The sequence below is a fragment of the Martes martes genome (genome assembly GCF_963455335.1).
Source record: "Martes martes genome assembly, chromosome: 13".
Classification (NCBI taxonomy): Eukaryota; Metazoa; Chordata; class Mammalia; order Carnivora; family Mustelidae; genus Martes; species Martes martes.
Window position 1 is genome coordinate 16,607,602 of NC_137901.1, and position 17,050 is coordinate 16,624,651.

The 17,050-nt window shown below is 44.9% G+C and overlaps 1 protein-coding gene across 1 annotated transcript; it reads right to left on the bottom strand.

Moving 5' to 3' along the window:
• Positions 1 to 220: 220 nt before the first annotated feature.
• Positions 221 to 16,536, bottom strand: SEC11C (SEC11 homolog C, signal peptidase complex subunit). Its single transcript, XM_080821653.1, has 6 exons — positions 16,341 to 16,536; positions 9,048 to 9,157; positions 5,487 to 5,636; positions 3,398 to 3,517; positions 1,049 to 1,106; positions 221 to 421 (listed from the first exon to the last, which is right to left on the bottom strand). Exons 1-6 carry the CDS (start codon positions 16,425 to 16,427, stop codon positions 368 to 370), a joined length of 579 nt encoding a protein of 192 aa, XP_080677779.1. The 5' UTR covers positions 16,428 to 16,536; the 3' UTR covers positions 221 to 367.
• Between the last annotated feature and the right edge of the window lie 514 nt (positions 16,537 to 17,050).

The following is a 17,050-nucleotide window of genomic DNA, read 5'->3' on the forward strand; positions in this document are numbered from 1 at the left end:
CTTTTAGGGGCCTGTTCATTTCCCCCCAGAAATGTTACTATGCTGTGCAAAGAGTTTTAGTTTTGAAACTCAGACATTAGGACTACATCATGGGGACCATGCATGTCCCCAGCGGCAGATCCGGAAGTGGCCCAGACCCCCGTGCTTGGCTTAGAATGACGACTAGGAGTGGCACATAGATGGAGGAGGTTCAAATCAGAGCCCACGAAAGAAAACAATCTTCACTGATGAATCATTTATTTGGACAAGACAAAAATGTCTCCACATTGTTTCCTTTTATACAGAAAGTGGAACATTTCAAATATATTAGGTTTTCTCTTTTTCAGCAGAATTCATTTCAATCTGGTTGCAGGAACTTCTTCTCATTTTAGGATTCACGTTTTAGCAACACATAAGCACCCATTACAGCCAAAAGAGCATACTGTAAAGAAAACAGTGGGAAATTACTTCGAGCTCCACAAATTAGTTTGGTCTATAAACGTATTCAGATGAAGTCCGCTCAGTGCTAGACTGAGGACAGAATCCAAAGATGACCTCTTTCCCCCATGCGTGGTTCTCCAAAGTAGCTGCTCAATGCCACGTTATTGTTTAAAACCCCCACATATACTGACGGACTAAGGATCAAGCACCCAACAAACCCGGCCAATTCATCGCTCGTTCCTGTGTACGTTCCCTATTGTGTTTCAAGTGGTTTTTAAAAAATATAGATACCATTTTTACTGAGCTTGAGAGAACATCATTACTGGGTTTATTGTACTACTTTTTTTGTATGTTTAAAGATTTCCGTGATAAAAAGCAAATATAGAGGTGCCATTTTAGAATACACTATGAACACAAAAGATGAAAGTAGCTATTTTAAATAACTGATTTAAGTGTTGATAATTTAAATGGTAATGTTAATTTTAGTTAAATACAAACATTCTGCAAAAACAAAACAAAACAAAACACACCAGCAAAACACTTTAAACAGACTGCATCTTTATAGTGGCACGTGCAAAAGCTCCAATACATATACATTTTTAACGCAGACACTCAAACACATTCCTACCTTGAATTTTGGGTAGTCATTCATTATTATGGTGACCATACCAACATATGGTAAAAACCTAAATTGTAGGACGAAAAGCCAGAAATATGAAAATTGCTTGTAATATGATGACGGCAGCATTTGAAAACACCCTAATTCAGCTTAAGACACAAATCTTCCTTGGGAATAGCCCTGATCGAGGCTGTAAGACTAACATTCACTCCTGCCTCAAAAGGCTCTCTTAATCAAAAGCATCACCACTAACAGCGGGACGATTTTTTAAGCAGGCACATGATGAGATGCTGCTTGTCTTCGCCTGCTGCATTCACCACAGCAGAATTAAAATAATTAGTTGAGCCACTTGTACACATGGAACCGACAATGGCCATCAAGCTAGTTTTTAATTTTTTTAGTGGAGAAGTCATATCCAGACAGCCTATATAAAGACGGCTGTCGGGGAAAGCTTTCAAAATACATGGAGAATTAGTTTGTAACTGGAAGAACCATCATCATTGATATTTCACGGGGCTTTTCAGATGTAACAAACAGGCTTATTGGGCTGTGAACACAGATGTGAATCCCATAATTTATACCCACACATGATGATGATTGCAGACACAGAAGGTCTGGGGCATAAGCTAGCCAATGAGTCTGCTGACAAAACTCATGTCAAGATGCAATCAGTGGGGGGCACCTGGGTGGCTCAGTGGGTTAAGCGTCTGCCTTCAGCTCAGGTAATGAGCTCAGGGTCCTGGGATGGAGTCCCAAACTGGGCTCCGTGCTCAGCAGGGAGCCTGCTTCTCCCTCTGCCTGCCCTGCCCCATGCTTGTGCTCTCTCTCTCTCTGTTAAATAAACAAATAAATAACATCTTAAAAAAAAAAAAAAAGATGCAATCAGCAGACCCAAGCCTCACCTAACTAAGGGGAAACCAGGTAAGGCACCTGTACCCACCAGTCCTGTATAAATCAGCAGCCCCAACTTCTCCTTTATACAAAGTTTGTCCTCCAGATGTCTACAAAATAGAGGACTGAGCAGCTGGAAGTCTCTCTCTTCTCCCCACAGATATGCCAGCATCACAACGGGGGGAAGGAGTTAGAAGGTGAGCAGAGGGGGAAACGGGGCAGGAAGAGGCCTCAAACCACAGTCTGGGTGATAAAGGTAAATCTTACAAAATGGTAACTGGGTTCTCCAGCCTCAAACAGCTTGTGGGATTTAATGAAGATTAAAAAAAAAAAAAAAAGGCACTTCTAACAAGGGTTAAGCATAAGAAGGGGTCACCAGGAGAGGGGAAGAAGTGCCTTTTTTGTTTTTTTAATAAGAGGATACAGGCTCCTCTGCACCAGAGGTAGAACTAATCGCTGGAACAATTATGCAAAGATGAATATTAAAAGTTTTATCACATAACTGTTTCTGGTAGAGAAAAACAGGAAATAGTCTAACCGTCCACCAAAAGAAAACTGGTTAAGTTATGATTTTATGATTCTCAGTGGAACAACAGTATGTAGCCACTTAAAAATACCTGGATGTAGATTTGACACAGAAATCTATTTCCAACTTCTTGTTGGGTGAAAAAATAAAATAAAATTCTACTATGTAAAATTATATATGATATATGCACACATCTCTATAGGTACAGGGAATGTCTAGAATATTCCCTTGAGTGTTAAACAGTGGTTATCTCTGGGAGGATTTCTTGTAATTGCTATTTGAAACCACAAAAAACTAATCTCTAGGTGAAGATTTCTTTCAAAAATAGAGTTAAACCAATGATACAGATAACACACTTGTATCCAGTTTTAGATTTTAGGTCCTTAGTTCTGAGCAGTATTTCCACAGTAAATGCAGCACGCAGTATGAACTGGGCTACTTACAACTCTCCTGACATATAATATTTGTAACAAGCGATTCTATTATCCTATACATTTAGTTTCTTTCTTTCTTTCTTTCTTTCTTTTTTTTTTTTGAGGGAGGAAAGGAGGGAAAGAGAGAAAGGGGCAGAGAATCCCAGTGCAGGGATCAATGTCACAACCCTGAGTCCATGACCTGAACTGAAACCAAGAGTTGGATGCTTAACCCACTGAGCCACCTAGTTTCTCTGTTACTATCTTTCTGGTTTCTGAATCTTTTTTTTTTTTAAGATTTTATTTATTTATTTGACAGAGAGAGAGATCACAAGTAGGCAGAGAGGCAGGCAGAGAGAGAGGAAAGGAAGCAGGCTCCCCGCTGAGCAGAGAGCCCCATGCAGGACTCGATCCCATGACCCTGGGATCATGACCTGAGTAGAAGGCAGAGGCCTTAACCCACTGAGCCACCCAGGCGCCCCTAGTTTCTGAATCTTTTATATAACTTTTATATAAGTTAATGCTCACCCTCTGGCCCTTCCCACCACATCCTTCTTCTCAAGCCAGTTCTGGCCCTCTTTGTACAAGCCTCTGTCGTCCACTTCATTATTGTCTCCTTTAGTCAGAAATTTGATGTCTCCATTATCTCTAGAAAGCAAAATAATGTCCTTTCACAAATGATTTTCAGCACGGCATCGCTAGAAAACAATTAGTCTACCCGGTATGTCACAGTCAGACACAGGCATTTAGATGATGACTGGATCTTTCCTGGTCTAAGGTGACTGCTTACAGCTAACTACCCAGCTAACGCACGGGTCTACTGGCGATCTTGCAGACTCAAATTCCAAAATGCTCCTGTTACCCTGATAACCAAAAAGCATGATTTGAGCACAAGGCTAATTCAAATGCGGGTGTGCCCCTACCCCTCCTCAAACTTACTTCTCCTTTGCCAAATGTAGAATGGTAACGCATTACTTCCTTCAGCACTGAGCAAAGTGGTATAAAATCCGGTTTGCAAAGAAACAGGATTCACAAATGGCATAAAATCAGTGTGGTAAAGAGACCCGTGGGATTAATTTTAAACATTCTAAACCGGTGCTTACATAGCCTTGACACCAGAAACACAACATTACAGCATTACAGAGCTATAAAGGGGGTCTTCTTTCAGTAAGACAAATGAAAAAAGGCACTAGGATAATTAGATAAAATATTAAAAGCCCACAAAGATTTGAAACCATGCCAAAAGGAGCAAGCTGATTTGCAGCTGCGGTTAGAAAGGAAATCAAGAAAATAAAACCCCAGTCTCTCCCGCAACTCAAGCAAATTACAGAAAATCACCATTATTTCCTCAACTTTGAATAATTTCTCATCTGTAGAAATTATTTTTAAGTCAGCTGTCATGTTACGTGACATGTTAAGTGCGTATTTCTTTATCAATCAGTTAACAAGTGGACATCAAGTCCCACCGTGCAGTACCACGAGCACAATGCAAACGAAACAGGCCCATTCTGATGTTTACAGCAGAACAAAGGGACGATTTTAAGTATCAACTTCTTTGGGGAAGCCCTGCAAGCAGTGAATGGGATGGGAACCTAGACTGGAAATGTACAAATAGTGAAGGTACGTGCATGTGTACACACACACACACACACACACGCGCGATGAGAAACACTCTGTTATTTAAAAAACACAAATACACACATCTCAGTTTAATTCCATAACTCAGGCAGGTAAAAATGCTGCACTCGGCTGCATGAGGTAAATGAATAACCCAGTCCATAGATGGTAACACATCATCACGTGACTGAACACTCTGCTGGGAACTTAACACATTTGAGGTAGAAGTCATCGTTTCCAGTTCCCAAAAAGTGTCTTCAGGAGCCACCACTGGCATTTAACAGAAAGAAAGAGCATTTGTCAGGGGGCAGGGGAGTCAAGCAGGACACGCAATGACTGAACCCTGGGCCGAGTCAGGGAAAGGGATGTGCCGCCGTCCAGGGCTAAGTCTACCGCAGTAAATGCCACCTTGTCCGAAGTGACACAGAGAAACAGGCAGCTTTCTGCATTTCAGAAGAGTCCTCACATCATCATAATCCTTAGGTGCGACGGGAGTGGATTTTCTCAGACTCCTTCAAATAACTGCTACGCTCTCGTACACTCCACCTCCCACTGTGCAGCAACTCAAGTTACTGGGTACTTCCAGAAACAACTGTCTGTTCAGTTCTCATAATCGCCCTGTGGGTCACGGTGGGAAATGATAATGTTATCGTGCCCTTGCAGACTGGGTAAAGTAGCGGGTCCAAAGTCACCCCATTAGTAAACGGCAGGACCTGGAGCGTAACCCAGAGCGTCTGCTACTTTCCAATCAACCATGAAAATTGGCTTCTGAAATTGAGTCACTAAATTCCACACCTGAAACTAATAACACACAGTATGTTGACTAACTGGAAAACTGGAATTTAAGTAAAAACTTGAGGGAGAAAAAATGGGGAAAAAAAAGTTTGATCAGTACTAATGGAATGAATGAGTGAGTGAATGAATGAATGAATGAATGAATAAATAAATCTGGCTACCAAAATTTACAAAACACCACCAAAAAGAAGTCAAGCCACCTTACTTTTCATGAACTTTGATCACTCTGTGAACTATTGGAATGTCTCGTCCTTCGACTTTAAAAACCACGATTTCACCAGCTCTAATAGGGTCTTCCCGGAAGTTTGTCAGGAACAGAAGGTCGCCCCTATGAAAGGCCGGCTCCATACTGCCACTGGGAAGAAATGCAAAATCACATCCAATTAGCCTGGATTCACAGGGGAACTTTCAATCCATGATGAATACAAAAGTAAACATATCAGTGAAAGTCTCAACCTCCATGAATCACCGGGCAGGTCTGGGAGCTATCAACCAAGCCACAGTGGTTCCCTTCTGACTGCTCATGATGATGACATCAAGCGAGAAAGGAAATGATTTCTCCTTAGATTAAGTATGAAAAGGATAGCAGCAAGCCCCTTATACTTTGCATTATGTAGACAAGGAACCAAGTATAATGTGAACTCTTTGAGGTGAAAGCTGCCAATTTTTAGCCTCAAAAAAAAAAAAAAAAGTCTTACATCTATAAATACATTAGTATTTTCATTCCAAAGCATAGACTTGGAAAGCTGGTTGATACTCTAGGGCAATTCTTGCGTTTCCTGGTTCATCCTCAGCACCTAGGACATGGGCAATCCCATTCCAGGAAGAGAAGGAAACAAATGAATGCCTTGGGAGAGTGATCTATCTGCAAACCAAGCTGGGGGTTGGGATAAAATTCAACGGGACTCCAGCCGCCTCATCCTTCAGACCATATTCTACAGAAAGCCAAATTTTAACAACTGTTGACTGCTTTGGATGTAGAGGTCAATAAATAATCCCACGTGGCACTACTTTAAACCCATGCCAAAAATCTTCAATGGATTCAAAGTGAACTATAATCTAGTAGAAGCTGAAATTATTAAAACAGAATTCATTTGCCATATCCTCATGCTTTGCCTTAAAGCATGAGAAAATAAATAAGACCCAAAATATTGCAATAGAGGGGCTGTGTGATCAAAAACCAGCGAGAAGTTTGTTGAGGGCAAGACTCAGGGAGGAAGAATCAGACTAGTGAGTGCTTTAAAGGAAAATGTGAGGGGCGCCTGGGTGGCTCAGTGGGTTAAGGCCTCTGCCTTCGGCTCAGGTCATGATCCCAGCGTCCTGGGATCGAGCCCCGCATCGGGCTCTCTGCTGAGCAGAAAGCCTGCTTCCTTTCCTCTCTCTCTGCCTGCCTCTCTGCTTAATTGTGATCTCTGTCTGTCAAATAAATAAATAAAATCTTTAAAAAAAAAAAAAAAAAAAAAAAAAAAGGAAAATGTGAGTTCATAACGGGAGCAGCTCGAGAAGTTGGTCCTCCTGTCTCTCCCGGGTCTGGGCCACCTTAAACTTGTCAGCACACACGGATCAGCAAAGAGGAACATGGTGGAGACCGGCCTGTCACTAAGTACTTGCTGGTGTGTTTATTTTTTATTTTTTTTTTTTTAAAGATTTTATTTATTTATTTGACAGACAGAGATCACAAGTAGGCAGACAAGCAGGCAGAGAGAGAGGAGGAAGCAGACTCCCTGCTGAGCAGAGAGCCCAATGCGGGGCCCGATCCCAGGACCCTGGGATCATGACCTGAGCTGAAGGCAGAGGCTTTAACCCACTGAGCCATCCAGTCGCCCCTGGTGTGTTTATTTTTAATTGAAACCAGTGACACTAAGTATAATAGATCTGGCATTCAAAAATAGGAAATCTGAGTAAAAAACATAGAGCTAGAAATATAAATGACTAGGAGGGAAAGAAAGAGCAAACAATTAAGAACTACAGCTAGAATACGAACCTTCTGGATAAGTCTCAGAGGCAGAAGGGTACAGTGTGTCGTCAAAAGTCATTATTGTGTCCCATGAAAAAAGTACTGCTTTGAAATTTTTCACTAATAACAACTTATGCTTGCTTTCCTCATGGGCCAGGGATTTCCCAAAGGTCAGTGTTCCCCAAGGTCACACATCTCTCATGATGTCAACAGTTTATGTTGACAAACCAAAGTGCTTTAGAACAATAAAGGATGCTTTAAAAAAAAAAAAAAAGTCCCTACAGACAGCAACGTTACAACAGTCTCTGTGTACAAGTATGTCTCTGTGACTTAGAGAAAATCTGGAATCTAGTTTTGGCTCTGCCAAAAGTAACTGCAAGATGGGAGTGGCCCGGCCTTCATGGGCCTCGGACTCTTTATCTGTTAAGTGAGATGGCCCATCTCAATCAGAGATTTTTAATTTCTTTTTTTTCTTTAAGATTTTATTTCTTTATTTGAGAGAGAGAACATGAGTGGGGTTAGGGACAGAGGGAGAAGCAGACTCCCCGCTGAGCAGGGAGCCCAGCGCAGGACTCCAATCCAGAACCCTGAGTTCATGACCTGAGCCGGAGGAAGATGGCTTAACTGACTGAGCCACCCAGGCACCCCAGAGGTGTTTAATTTCTTTAAAAAAAAAAAAAGAAGAAGAAGAAGCCTTAAAACCCTTCCTTCAAATAAGGTCTCACCAGGATGCACCCCTATATACAATACATAAAAATGGAGTCGCCATAACCCAAACAAGGCTGAGGTATCTAGAATCCATGCACTTGATCCCCGTCTCCCTCCTCACCTAACCCCTGGACCCCGGGGCACTCCTACAGCAGTGTGAACACCAGCGAATTAGAAACCCATATGCTCTCCTGAGGCTCCTCAGCTTATGAAAGCAGTGCGTCTCTAGAATAGGCTCCTTGGCCAGTCACACGAGGGCAACCAGGTGAAGCCAGCGTCCTGGTGAAGCCCCACGACACAGCAGCAGAGGCCGGTAGAGAGAAAGGAACTGTTTGGGGAGCCACAAACCTGACGTGCTGGCCTTGGCTCCCGCACAGACCAGCGGTGACCCTGACCTGGTCATTGCTACCTGTAAAACACACAGGCTCCATTACCACCCACAGCAAGGCTCCACGGTCTGGGACGCACTGGACAGGTAGCCTCTTGAAGCACCTAAGGGCTCCCCAGTATGGTTTTTTAAATTTCAAATGGATTACGCTTTCCCCTTGCAGGACTGTACAGCTATATGAAGTTAACTAAAGTATTAGCTTTTCTAAAATGCACACCGTGCGCTCTAGAAGGGCAGTGGTCTCCAGAAGGGGGCAGCCCCCTACAAGAGCGCTGCGGGAGAAGCTTAAAACTGCCGGGCACACCCTGCGGGGCACTGCGGAGGGCCACCTCGCTGGCTGTCAGGGACAAAGAAAACCAAATCACAGTTTCAAACTACTGATGTTTAAAGTTAATTTGTACACACCTAATCGCGTAGGATTGTTATTTCAGGTGCATTAGAGCATTAAAATACCAGAGCAAATACACCGCACTGGAGCGTTAGCACGCGTGCAAAAAGAGCTCCGAAGTGTGTGCTGAGAAAGAGGAGGTGTTTCAACAAAGGGCAGAAGGAAACGAAAACAGCTATCAACGAAGAACATTCTAATCCTCCACCCAGTGAAAACACGGAGTGTTGGCTGTCACGCAGGCTTTCGCGCAGGCAACACCGCTCCTCTGTCACGGGGCAGAATGTGACAGCAGCGCGACAGCAGTGTGACCGTGTGCAGAACCTACCTCAGCACCACCACGATTGGGCTCTCGCTGCCGGTGAGGACGATCAAGCCTTTCCAGATCATGAGCGCAGAAGACACGATCATGGCAAAGTTTAAAACCTGGTAATAGAGCTGGAACGAGAAAGGCCAAACCCAAAATGAAAACTAGTGAAAGAACAGGCAAGAACCCGAAGCTGGCGATGAGCCAGTTTACAAAACAAAACAAAACAAAACAAAAGGCTAAGCTGTGATCTCAGGATAATTCACACAAACTCAAGTAGTATTTCAACTTCTGTCCATGGCATGAGCCGTCCGTATATTGTCTCCTTCTCAATGAGCAATGAGAGAAAAAACCCAGAGCAATGCATGGAACCTACTTTGTTAAAGCCTCGAAAAGACTCTACTCACCAGACTGGGATTCCCAGAACCTTCAACCCTGAAGAGTCCCATTATTCAAGTTCTACCCTGAGGGCCTCCTGCTCTAGAGAGTGCGCATCAGACCTGAGAGCCTGAGGCACACGGTGTGGTTTACCTAGAGCCGCTCCTTAGCCCCCTGGCCAAAGGGGCCTCAAAGGAGGCTTCACTGTCCTATAGTGCTAAGCAATGAGCTGTTCTGCACCTAAGATTACATTTCAAAGTGAACAAAAACTTTAAACACCTGGATATTTAAATTTTCCATAAATGTTTAAGGAAGTAAAAAGCAAACACTATCTGGTTAAGAACACAGGCAGAAAGCCACCCAAGATGGTATCGACTTCCATGCTGGCCTCGCTCCTCCTTAGACCACGGAGTTAAGATCCACGGGGCTCGTCCCGCCAAAGCTCAAGGCTCTTTCTTGCTGACATCGGCCAGCCACAACCAACCCCCGGTGACTACAGGGGGGAAGCAACATGTGCCCACATCACAACGCCCTGTATCGGACTGTAGCCGGATTGTTGGGCCAGATGTTTCCAGTCTTCCAAGGGGCTTTAGGGACAAAAGTCACTGTGCCTGCTACTACTTGGAATGTAAGTCCCTCAGGGCACCTGCCCTTAGTGCCCTCCAGGATGGCTCCTTACTCTAGTACTTGCCTCAATCATCTCACCCTTGTCCTGGCTGATCCGAAGAGCCATGCAGATGGCCTACCCAGCAGTCCGGTGTCTCAGTTCTTAGACATCCTCATCTCCAACATCCTTCTCCCTCCACCTGAACCAACCACTCGCAACAACATACCTGGAACTGAAAGTGCTCAGTCCCTGCCTCTCTAACTCAATGATCCCCCTCTACCTGCCCATGTACACCTGTTCTGCTGCCATATGTGCTCACCTACATGGCAGGACTCTTGTCACCACCACCCCCCATTCGTCCTACACATTCTACCTTCTAAACATTTCTGGAGTCTGTTCCATTCTCTCTCCCACTGGCACCACTCTCATCCAAGCCACCAGCAGAGCCCATGGGGACCAGTCTCCCGACGGCCACACACACCTGTTCTGATGCACTCTCCGCACTACGCTCTCCACGCACTCGCAAATGCGCCTCTGGCCATCTGATCATCTCTGTGCCCTGTTTCAATTGCCCCTTGATCACATCCCTCCAACTGCAGCCCGCTGCTTTGAGGATGAATATGGCCTATGGTCCTGTCTGGTACATCCCCCTCCTCCCTAGCTTCAGCCGGTGAAGCTCACGGCACTCCAGGGACGATAGTGGCATCTGTCAGTGCTTCAGAGAGCGCGTGCTCCTATTCGCTCGGGATCTACACCTGGCTATTCGCCCAGAGTCTCTCTCTCAACTCCTCAGCATACCTCATGCTCACTCATCTTAAATCCTACTTTCGGCACCAGTTCCCCAGGGAATCCCTCCCTGACCCACTAAACTAGAAGTCAGCAAACTTTCTATAAAGGACCACATAATAAGTATTTTACAAGCCACACAGTCTCTGTTGAAATCACTCAGCCCTTCCATTGTAGTGAAAGGCAACTAAAGACAACATGTAAAAGAATTAGTAGGTCAGTGTTCCAATAAAACTTTATTTATAAAAACAGATGGTGTTGGGGGGGGTGCCTGGATGGCTCAGTTGGTTAAGTGTCTGACTCTTGATTTTTGCTCAGGAACGTGAGATTATCATATCAGGAACGTGAGATTGAGCCCTGCACTGGCCTCCATGCTGGGCATGGAGCCTGGGTGAGATTCTCTCTCTCCCCTCTGTTCCTCCCCGAATCCCCTACCGAAGGGCTGGAATTTGCTGGAATTTGCTACTCTCTGCTGTAGACCAGCCTGGGTCCTCCTGTTATATATTCTCACTGCATTCTGTACTTCTTTATACCATCTGCATAATAACTATCATAATTACACATATCATTTCTAATGTGTCTTTTACATTAGACTGTATGTTCCACAAAGGCAAAGATCATTTTGGCCTTGTTCACAGGTGCACCTCCAATGTTCAATACAGGTCTGGCAAAAAGTAAGTACTCAATTTGTTGAATAAATAGTGAGAAAATAAACATTTTGTAATATATGGTGGGCACAAACAATTAGTAAGAAATACACTAAAATCCCCAAAACAACAACAAAAGAAGCAAAAGCTTAAAACTATTAATTTTCCAAAGAAATACAAGTGGTGAATAAACACTTAAGAGTGTTCAAACCCAATCCTGCCTCCGCCCTCTCCTCTTCTTTTTTATGCCTAGCAAATTTCAAGTTTGGGGGTATTTCTGTTTGTTCTTTTAACGCTAATCCTTGGTGCTGGCCCAGGATGCACTGCGGTGAGAAGGCAAGCGGACAGTCATTCTGAGAGCCATCTGGCACTTGTAACACGAGGTTACTTTCAGTTCAGTAGTCCTGCTTTAGGAATTCAGTCTACAAGAAACGCAGGCAGGGAATCATGGCCCAACAATATGCGTTACGGTCCTATTTCTAGTAACAGAGAAAAGGAAATAAGTGAGCAACAACAGAGAAATGATGGAGTAAAATAATGGGAGGTTACGGCACTATTTAAAACAAAAGTGTAGGCTACAGTAGAATCTCCACAAACTGCAAAACAGTTTGTAAAACAGACACAAGGAGTTGCCCTCAAGGTTAACAGAGGCCATCTCAGCATGGCGGAATTACGAGTGATTGAATTTTCTTCTTTGAACTATTCTCTATTCTTTAAAATTTCTGTGATGGGCATGGATTAATTTCAAAGTCTGGGGAAAATAAATGTTTAAAGGAATTTGACAGAATATTAGATGGCCGTTAAAATAATCACTTTGAAGAGCGTGACAAAACAGAAACACACAGTCTGACGCGGCAGTGAGGTAGGAAAAGCAGAGCTCGTATTGCTCCTGCTACACGTCTGTGAAATTATGTCAGTCCAGGTTTATGGAGGAAACAACTGCAAGTAGGGACATAAAAATGAATTAAAATAACCATGAAGGGGTGCCTGGGTGGCTCAGTAGGTTAAGCCTCTGCCTTCGGCTCGGGTCATGATCCCAGGGTCCTGGGATCGAGCCCCGCATCGGGCTCTCTGCTCAGCGGGGAGCCTGCTTCCCCCTCTCTCTCTGTGGCTGCCTCTCTGCCTACTTGTGATCTCTGTCTGTCAAATAAATAAATAAAAATCTTAAAAAAAAAAAAAAGTAAAGTAGGCTTTTAAAAAATAAAATAAAATAACCATGAAGAGGTACGCCTGGGTGGCTCAGTCGGTTAAGCATCTGCCTTCGGGTCAGGTCATGATCTCAGGGTCCTGGGATCAAGTCTTGCCTTGGGCTCCCTGCTCAGCTAGGAGCCTGCTTCTCCCTCCGTCCCTCACCTCTGCTCATGCTCACTCTCTCTCTCCGGCTTTCTCTCTCTCTCAAATAAATAAATAAAATTTTTTTAAAAACCGTGAAGATATTCTGATGTAATAATTGAAAAGAAGGTAAATTTAATTCAAAATTAAAGTTACACACCATTAAAAAAAAAACAAAACAAAACAAAACTTCTTGGCTACTGTGTCAATAGCAAATTATGAAACTATCACTAAATACCCAGAAGACAAGGAAACTGGAGTGCTAAGTCGAGACGGTTAAAGCGCTGGGCTATAATACATTACATTGTTGCTCCTGAAGTAAAATTTGCTTTGCAAGGCACATCAGTCTAAAGTAGCTCACATTTGAAAACTTCTCCACCTGTTCTGCCTGATTTGAAAGACTTGATAAATAAATGTTGTTTCATTATGAACTACAGATCTGACTGGAAAGCCCCAAGCCACAGTTTTATTTTATTTTATTTTTTAAAGATTTTAGTTATTTATTTGACAGACAGAGATCACAAGTAGGCAGAGAGGCAGGCAGAGAGAGAGAGGAGGAGGAAGCAGGCTCCTTGCTGAGCAGAGAGCCCGATGCAGGGCTCGATCCCAGGACCCCGGGATCATGACCTAAGCCAAAGGCAGAGGCTTTAACTCACTGAGCCACCCAGGTGCCCCCCAAGCCACAGTTTTAAACAGAAATTATCATTTTTAGACAGGTTTTCAAACCATTGGGCCTCACCCTGATAAAAGCAAAGTATAAAACCTTGCCATTCATGTAATAAAGGCCTAGTACTAACAATATTTTTTCCAGTATGATTTTCTATGCTTGGAAAATTCATTGAGGGGAAGTAAAATCAATTCCTCGGAAAAAAAAGTCCTTTGAGCTGGACATCTATTGGCTAAAGAAATAATAACTGATTATACAAAAACCTAACAATCAAGCTAATTGCAAAACCACGGGTCCTGTTTCAACACCCTATCTTTAAGGAACCTACTAATCCGAGTCTAGGATTAAAATTCTGGAATCCAAGGGCGCCTGGTTGGCTCAGTCAGTTAAGCGTCTGCCTTTGGCTCAGGTCACGATCCCTGGGTCCTGGGATCGAGCCCCGCACATCAGGTTCCCTGCTCAGGGGGAGCCTGCTTCTCCCTCTCCCTCTGCCTCCCACTCTGCCTACTTGTGCTCTCTATCCCTCTGTCAAATAAATAAATAAAATATTTTAAAAAATAAAGTAAAATTCTGGGATCCAGAAACATAACTTTGGTTGAACTACTGACAAACTGACCCCAATGTAAGAAATACACCACCACGTTTCACTGGTGCCTTTTGTTTGTCCATCGTCACCTACCAACTTTCTAAGCTTGTCGATTCATAGCCAAAGCAAAAATTCAGAAGCAGGCCCACACTCAGTCTTTGTCCACCAAAGATGAAAACAGCCAATGTCTGAGAGTTTCAAACAAACAGTTCAGACCCGATATTCTGGCCGACAAAGCAGCAGAAATGCCAGTAGCTGTCTTTCTTCCTTCCTCTCTTCCTCGTTGCAGAAACAAAGAGTCCCTGTTTTTGCATGTGGCTCTTGCCTTACTTTATAGCAAGCTGGGGCAGCAGAGAAAGGAGATCCCACTTCCAACTGGCAGAGCATGCATGCCTGACAAGGTGTCAGAGGATGCTATTTTGGAGGGAAAAAGAAAAAGAAACAAAAGGCCAAAGCTTAAAAGAAAAGAAAAAAAGTATCAGGAGGAAGCAGATTTGAGCTTCTACATTTTAATCAGAAAACCAGCAAAACATAGACAATGCAATAGCTTCTGACAGGCCTTATCACCAAGAGTGGGAATATACAGATCTCTCAAAAGGCAATCTAGTTTAGGAGACATTCATCAGAAGGCCTTCTCTGATAGCCTGCAATTATAACCACCAGTAATTAGTACCAGTTTTAGAGACATTTTAAAAACCTAGCCAATTAAGTCTAGAGTTTTAAATAAAGCTCTATTTTCTGGAGGATTTTCTTGGGAACAGCATCAGTGCTCAGGGAATTTGCTGCTGGTTTTTCAAGATGGTGCTAATCACTGCCACAACTCATCTTAATCACAGAAACTCCTAACAGCTCATCAGCTATGCACACCTAGAAACAACCAGACTCTAAATAACAGTTTAGACTTGGTGACTTGAGTCACCAAACTCTCCCACACTGCTGCGCTAGTATGAAATTCTATTTGGAAAACAAAACAAAACAAAACCCATATGTCCACAGGCATAAAGTTGTGCTTTGCCATAGGCATCATCCCACTCCACAGTATAGTGGCAAAAATGACAGGATGTGTCAAAATCATAAGAATTTGCACCATTTTCTTTTTAAGTGTTTTTGTTTGTTTTAGAGAGAGGGAGAGAGCACAAGGGGGTGAAGAGAAGGGGAGAAGTAAACGAAGAGGAAGAGAGAGAATCTTAAGCAGGCTCCACACCCAATGGGGAGCCCCATGCGGGGCTCCATCTGGGGACTCTGACCTGAGCCTCAATCAAGAGTTGAACACTTTAACCCACTGGGCCATCCAGGACGCCCTATACTATTTTCAAAGACAAGCAAACTTACCAATAGGATGGTTCCATTTTTCTTAGCATAATTTATTGTTTAAATCAATAGAAGTATTAGGATCCACTAGGATCTATCATGCCCTACAGGTCCCCTAAACTCTCTATCAAGAAGCTTAAGCCATCACATTTTTCCTGGCTGAGCGGGCTTCCTTTCCAGTCCCTACTCACTCTTGCCTTATATTGAAGACTCAAAGACAGCGATGCTGGCCAAGGAGCTGACCAAGGAGAGAGCAAGAAGGAAGTTTTCCTCTGAGGTCGCCGAAGAGTGAGAAATCAACCCCAGTTGCCCAGAGACCTCATGCTAACTGCTTCCTATATTCAAGATGCAGACAGATGACAGAATCTAAGGGAAGCCTTCTGGGGTCCCCTGTAGAACACTGAATCAGTCAAACGACTGAGCACCCCCAGTGAGATCGCCAGGCACAAGGAGCTTTATTTAGTCCCGACGCATGGTGGGGAGAACACTTCCCAGAATGGGAAGAAATTACTTTGAGAGGCATTACTGGACAGCGTCCACTTCAGAAAGTGCTTTCCTTTCGCCTGCTTTCCCGCCGCTTCCACCCGCGGGCATTCTTCCTCCGGGTGTCAGGCCTCCAGAGCCTCACAGAGAAATCTATCCCCTCTTCCAGAAGCCGGCCCTTCAAACACGTGCAGACAGCTGTCACTCACGACCGAGTCACCTCTCCCGGCTTTCCCAACCACATCTGACATCCGTAGGACTAGATTCCTATTCTCTTCTCCTTCCTGACCACCCTCCCCTCACTGCGCTCTTGTTAAGTGCAAGACAGCGCACACCCGCGCCCAACGTGGGTTTGCGCAGATTTGAACGCGGGGCCTCTGAGAGCCGGTGGAGGAGCCTGGGGGCGCCGTCAGCCCCAGTCGCTGTCCTTGCCGGAGCCCTACCCAGAAAGCCCCGACTCCCCGCCGTCGCAGCCCGTTCTCGCTCCGGGCGCGCCCACCACGCGGGCCTCCCTTACCTGGCGCTTGTTCATCTTCCTCAGGTCCCCGAAGATGTCCCAGCCGGACGCCGGGAGATGCGTCCCCACGGCGCCCGCGCGCACCATGGCGGGCTTTCCAAGGGCCGAGATGGCCCGCCGCTCCGGGTGTCACAGACAGCTGCGGAGCCCCGGCCAGCCCCGGCCCCCGCCTACCCGCCGCTTGGCCTTGCGGGTCACATGACCGGCAACTCGCTCGGGCGTCTGGGAATGGTAGTCCTCTGCGAGTCTTAGGCACTAGTCCGCCAGGAGGGAACTGGGAAGAAAACTACCACTCCCAGAATGCCGCGGGGCGAGAGGCTCGTCCAGTGAAGCCCCAGGGCTTCTAGGGAGGGCAGCGACGGGACTGAGGAGCCTTGTCCGACCCTTCCCAGCGAACTTGGGAGAGAGGGTGATCTTGCACATCGCAGGGACAACTCGGGGAAGTGACTATTCGAGAGGAACGGAATTCCTCAAGACTCTGGTCAGGCGCCAAGAGGACACCTAAAGCTCCACTGCATTCACCTATCCGTGTATCTTAGCCATTGGATGACAGCGCCGAGAGGAGGCGGGGCCTCTACTCTGGCAGCCGGCGGGGCTGAATCTGGGAGGAGCCTAAAGAAGAACAAGGCTAGCGGGCGGGGCTTAGGAGAGGCGGGATTTTTGAAGTGTCCGAGTTAAACACTCTGCAAGAAGTAGTAGGATTTCTTTTT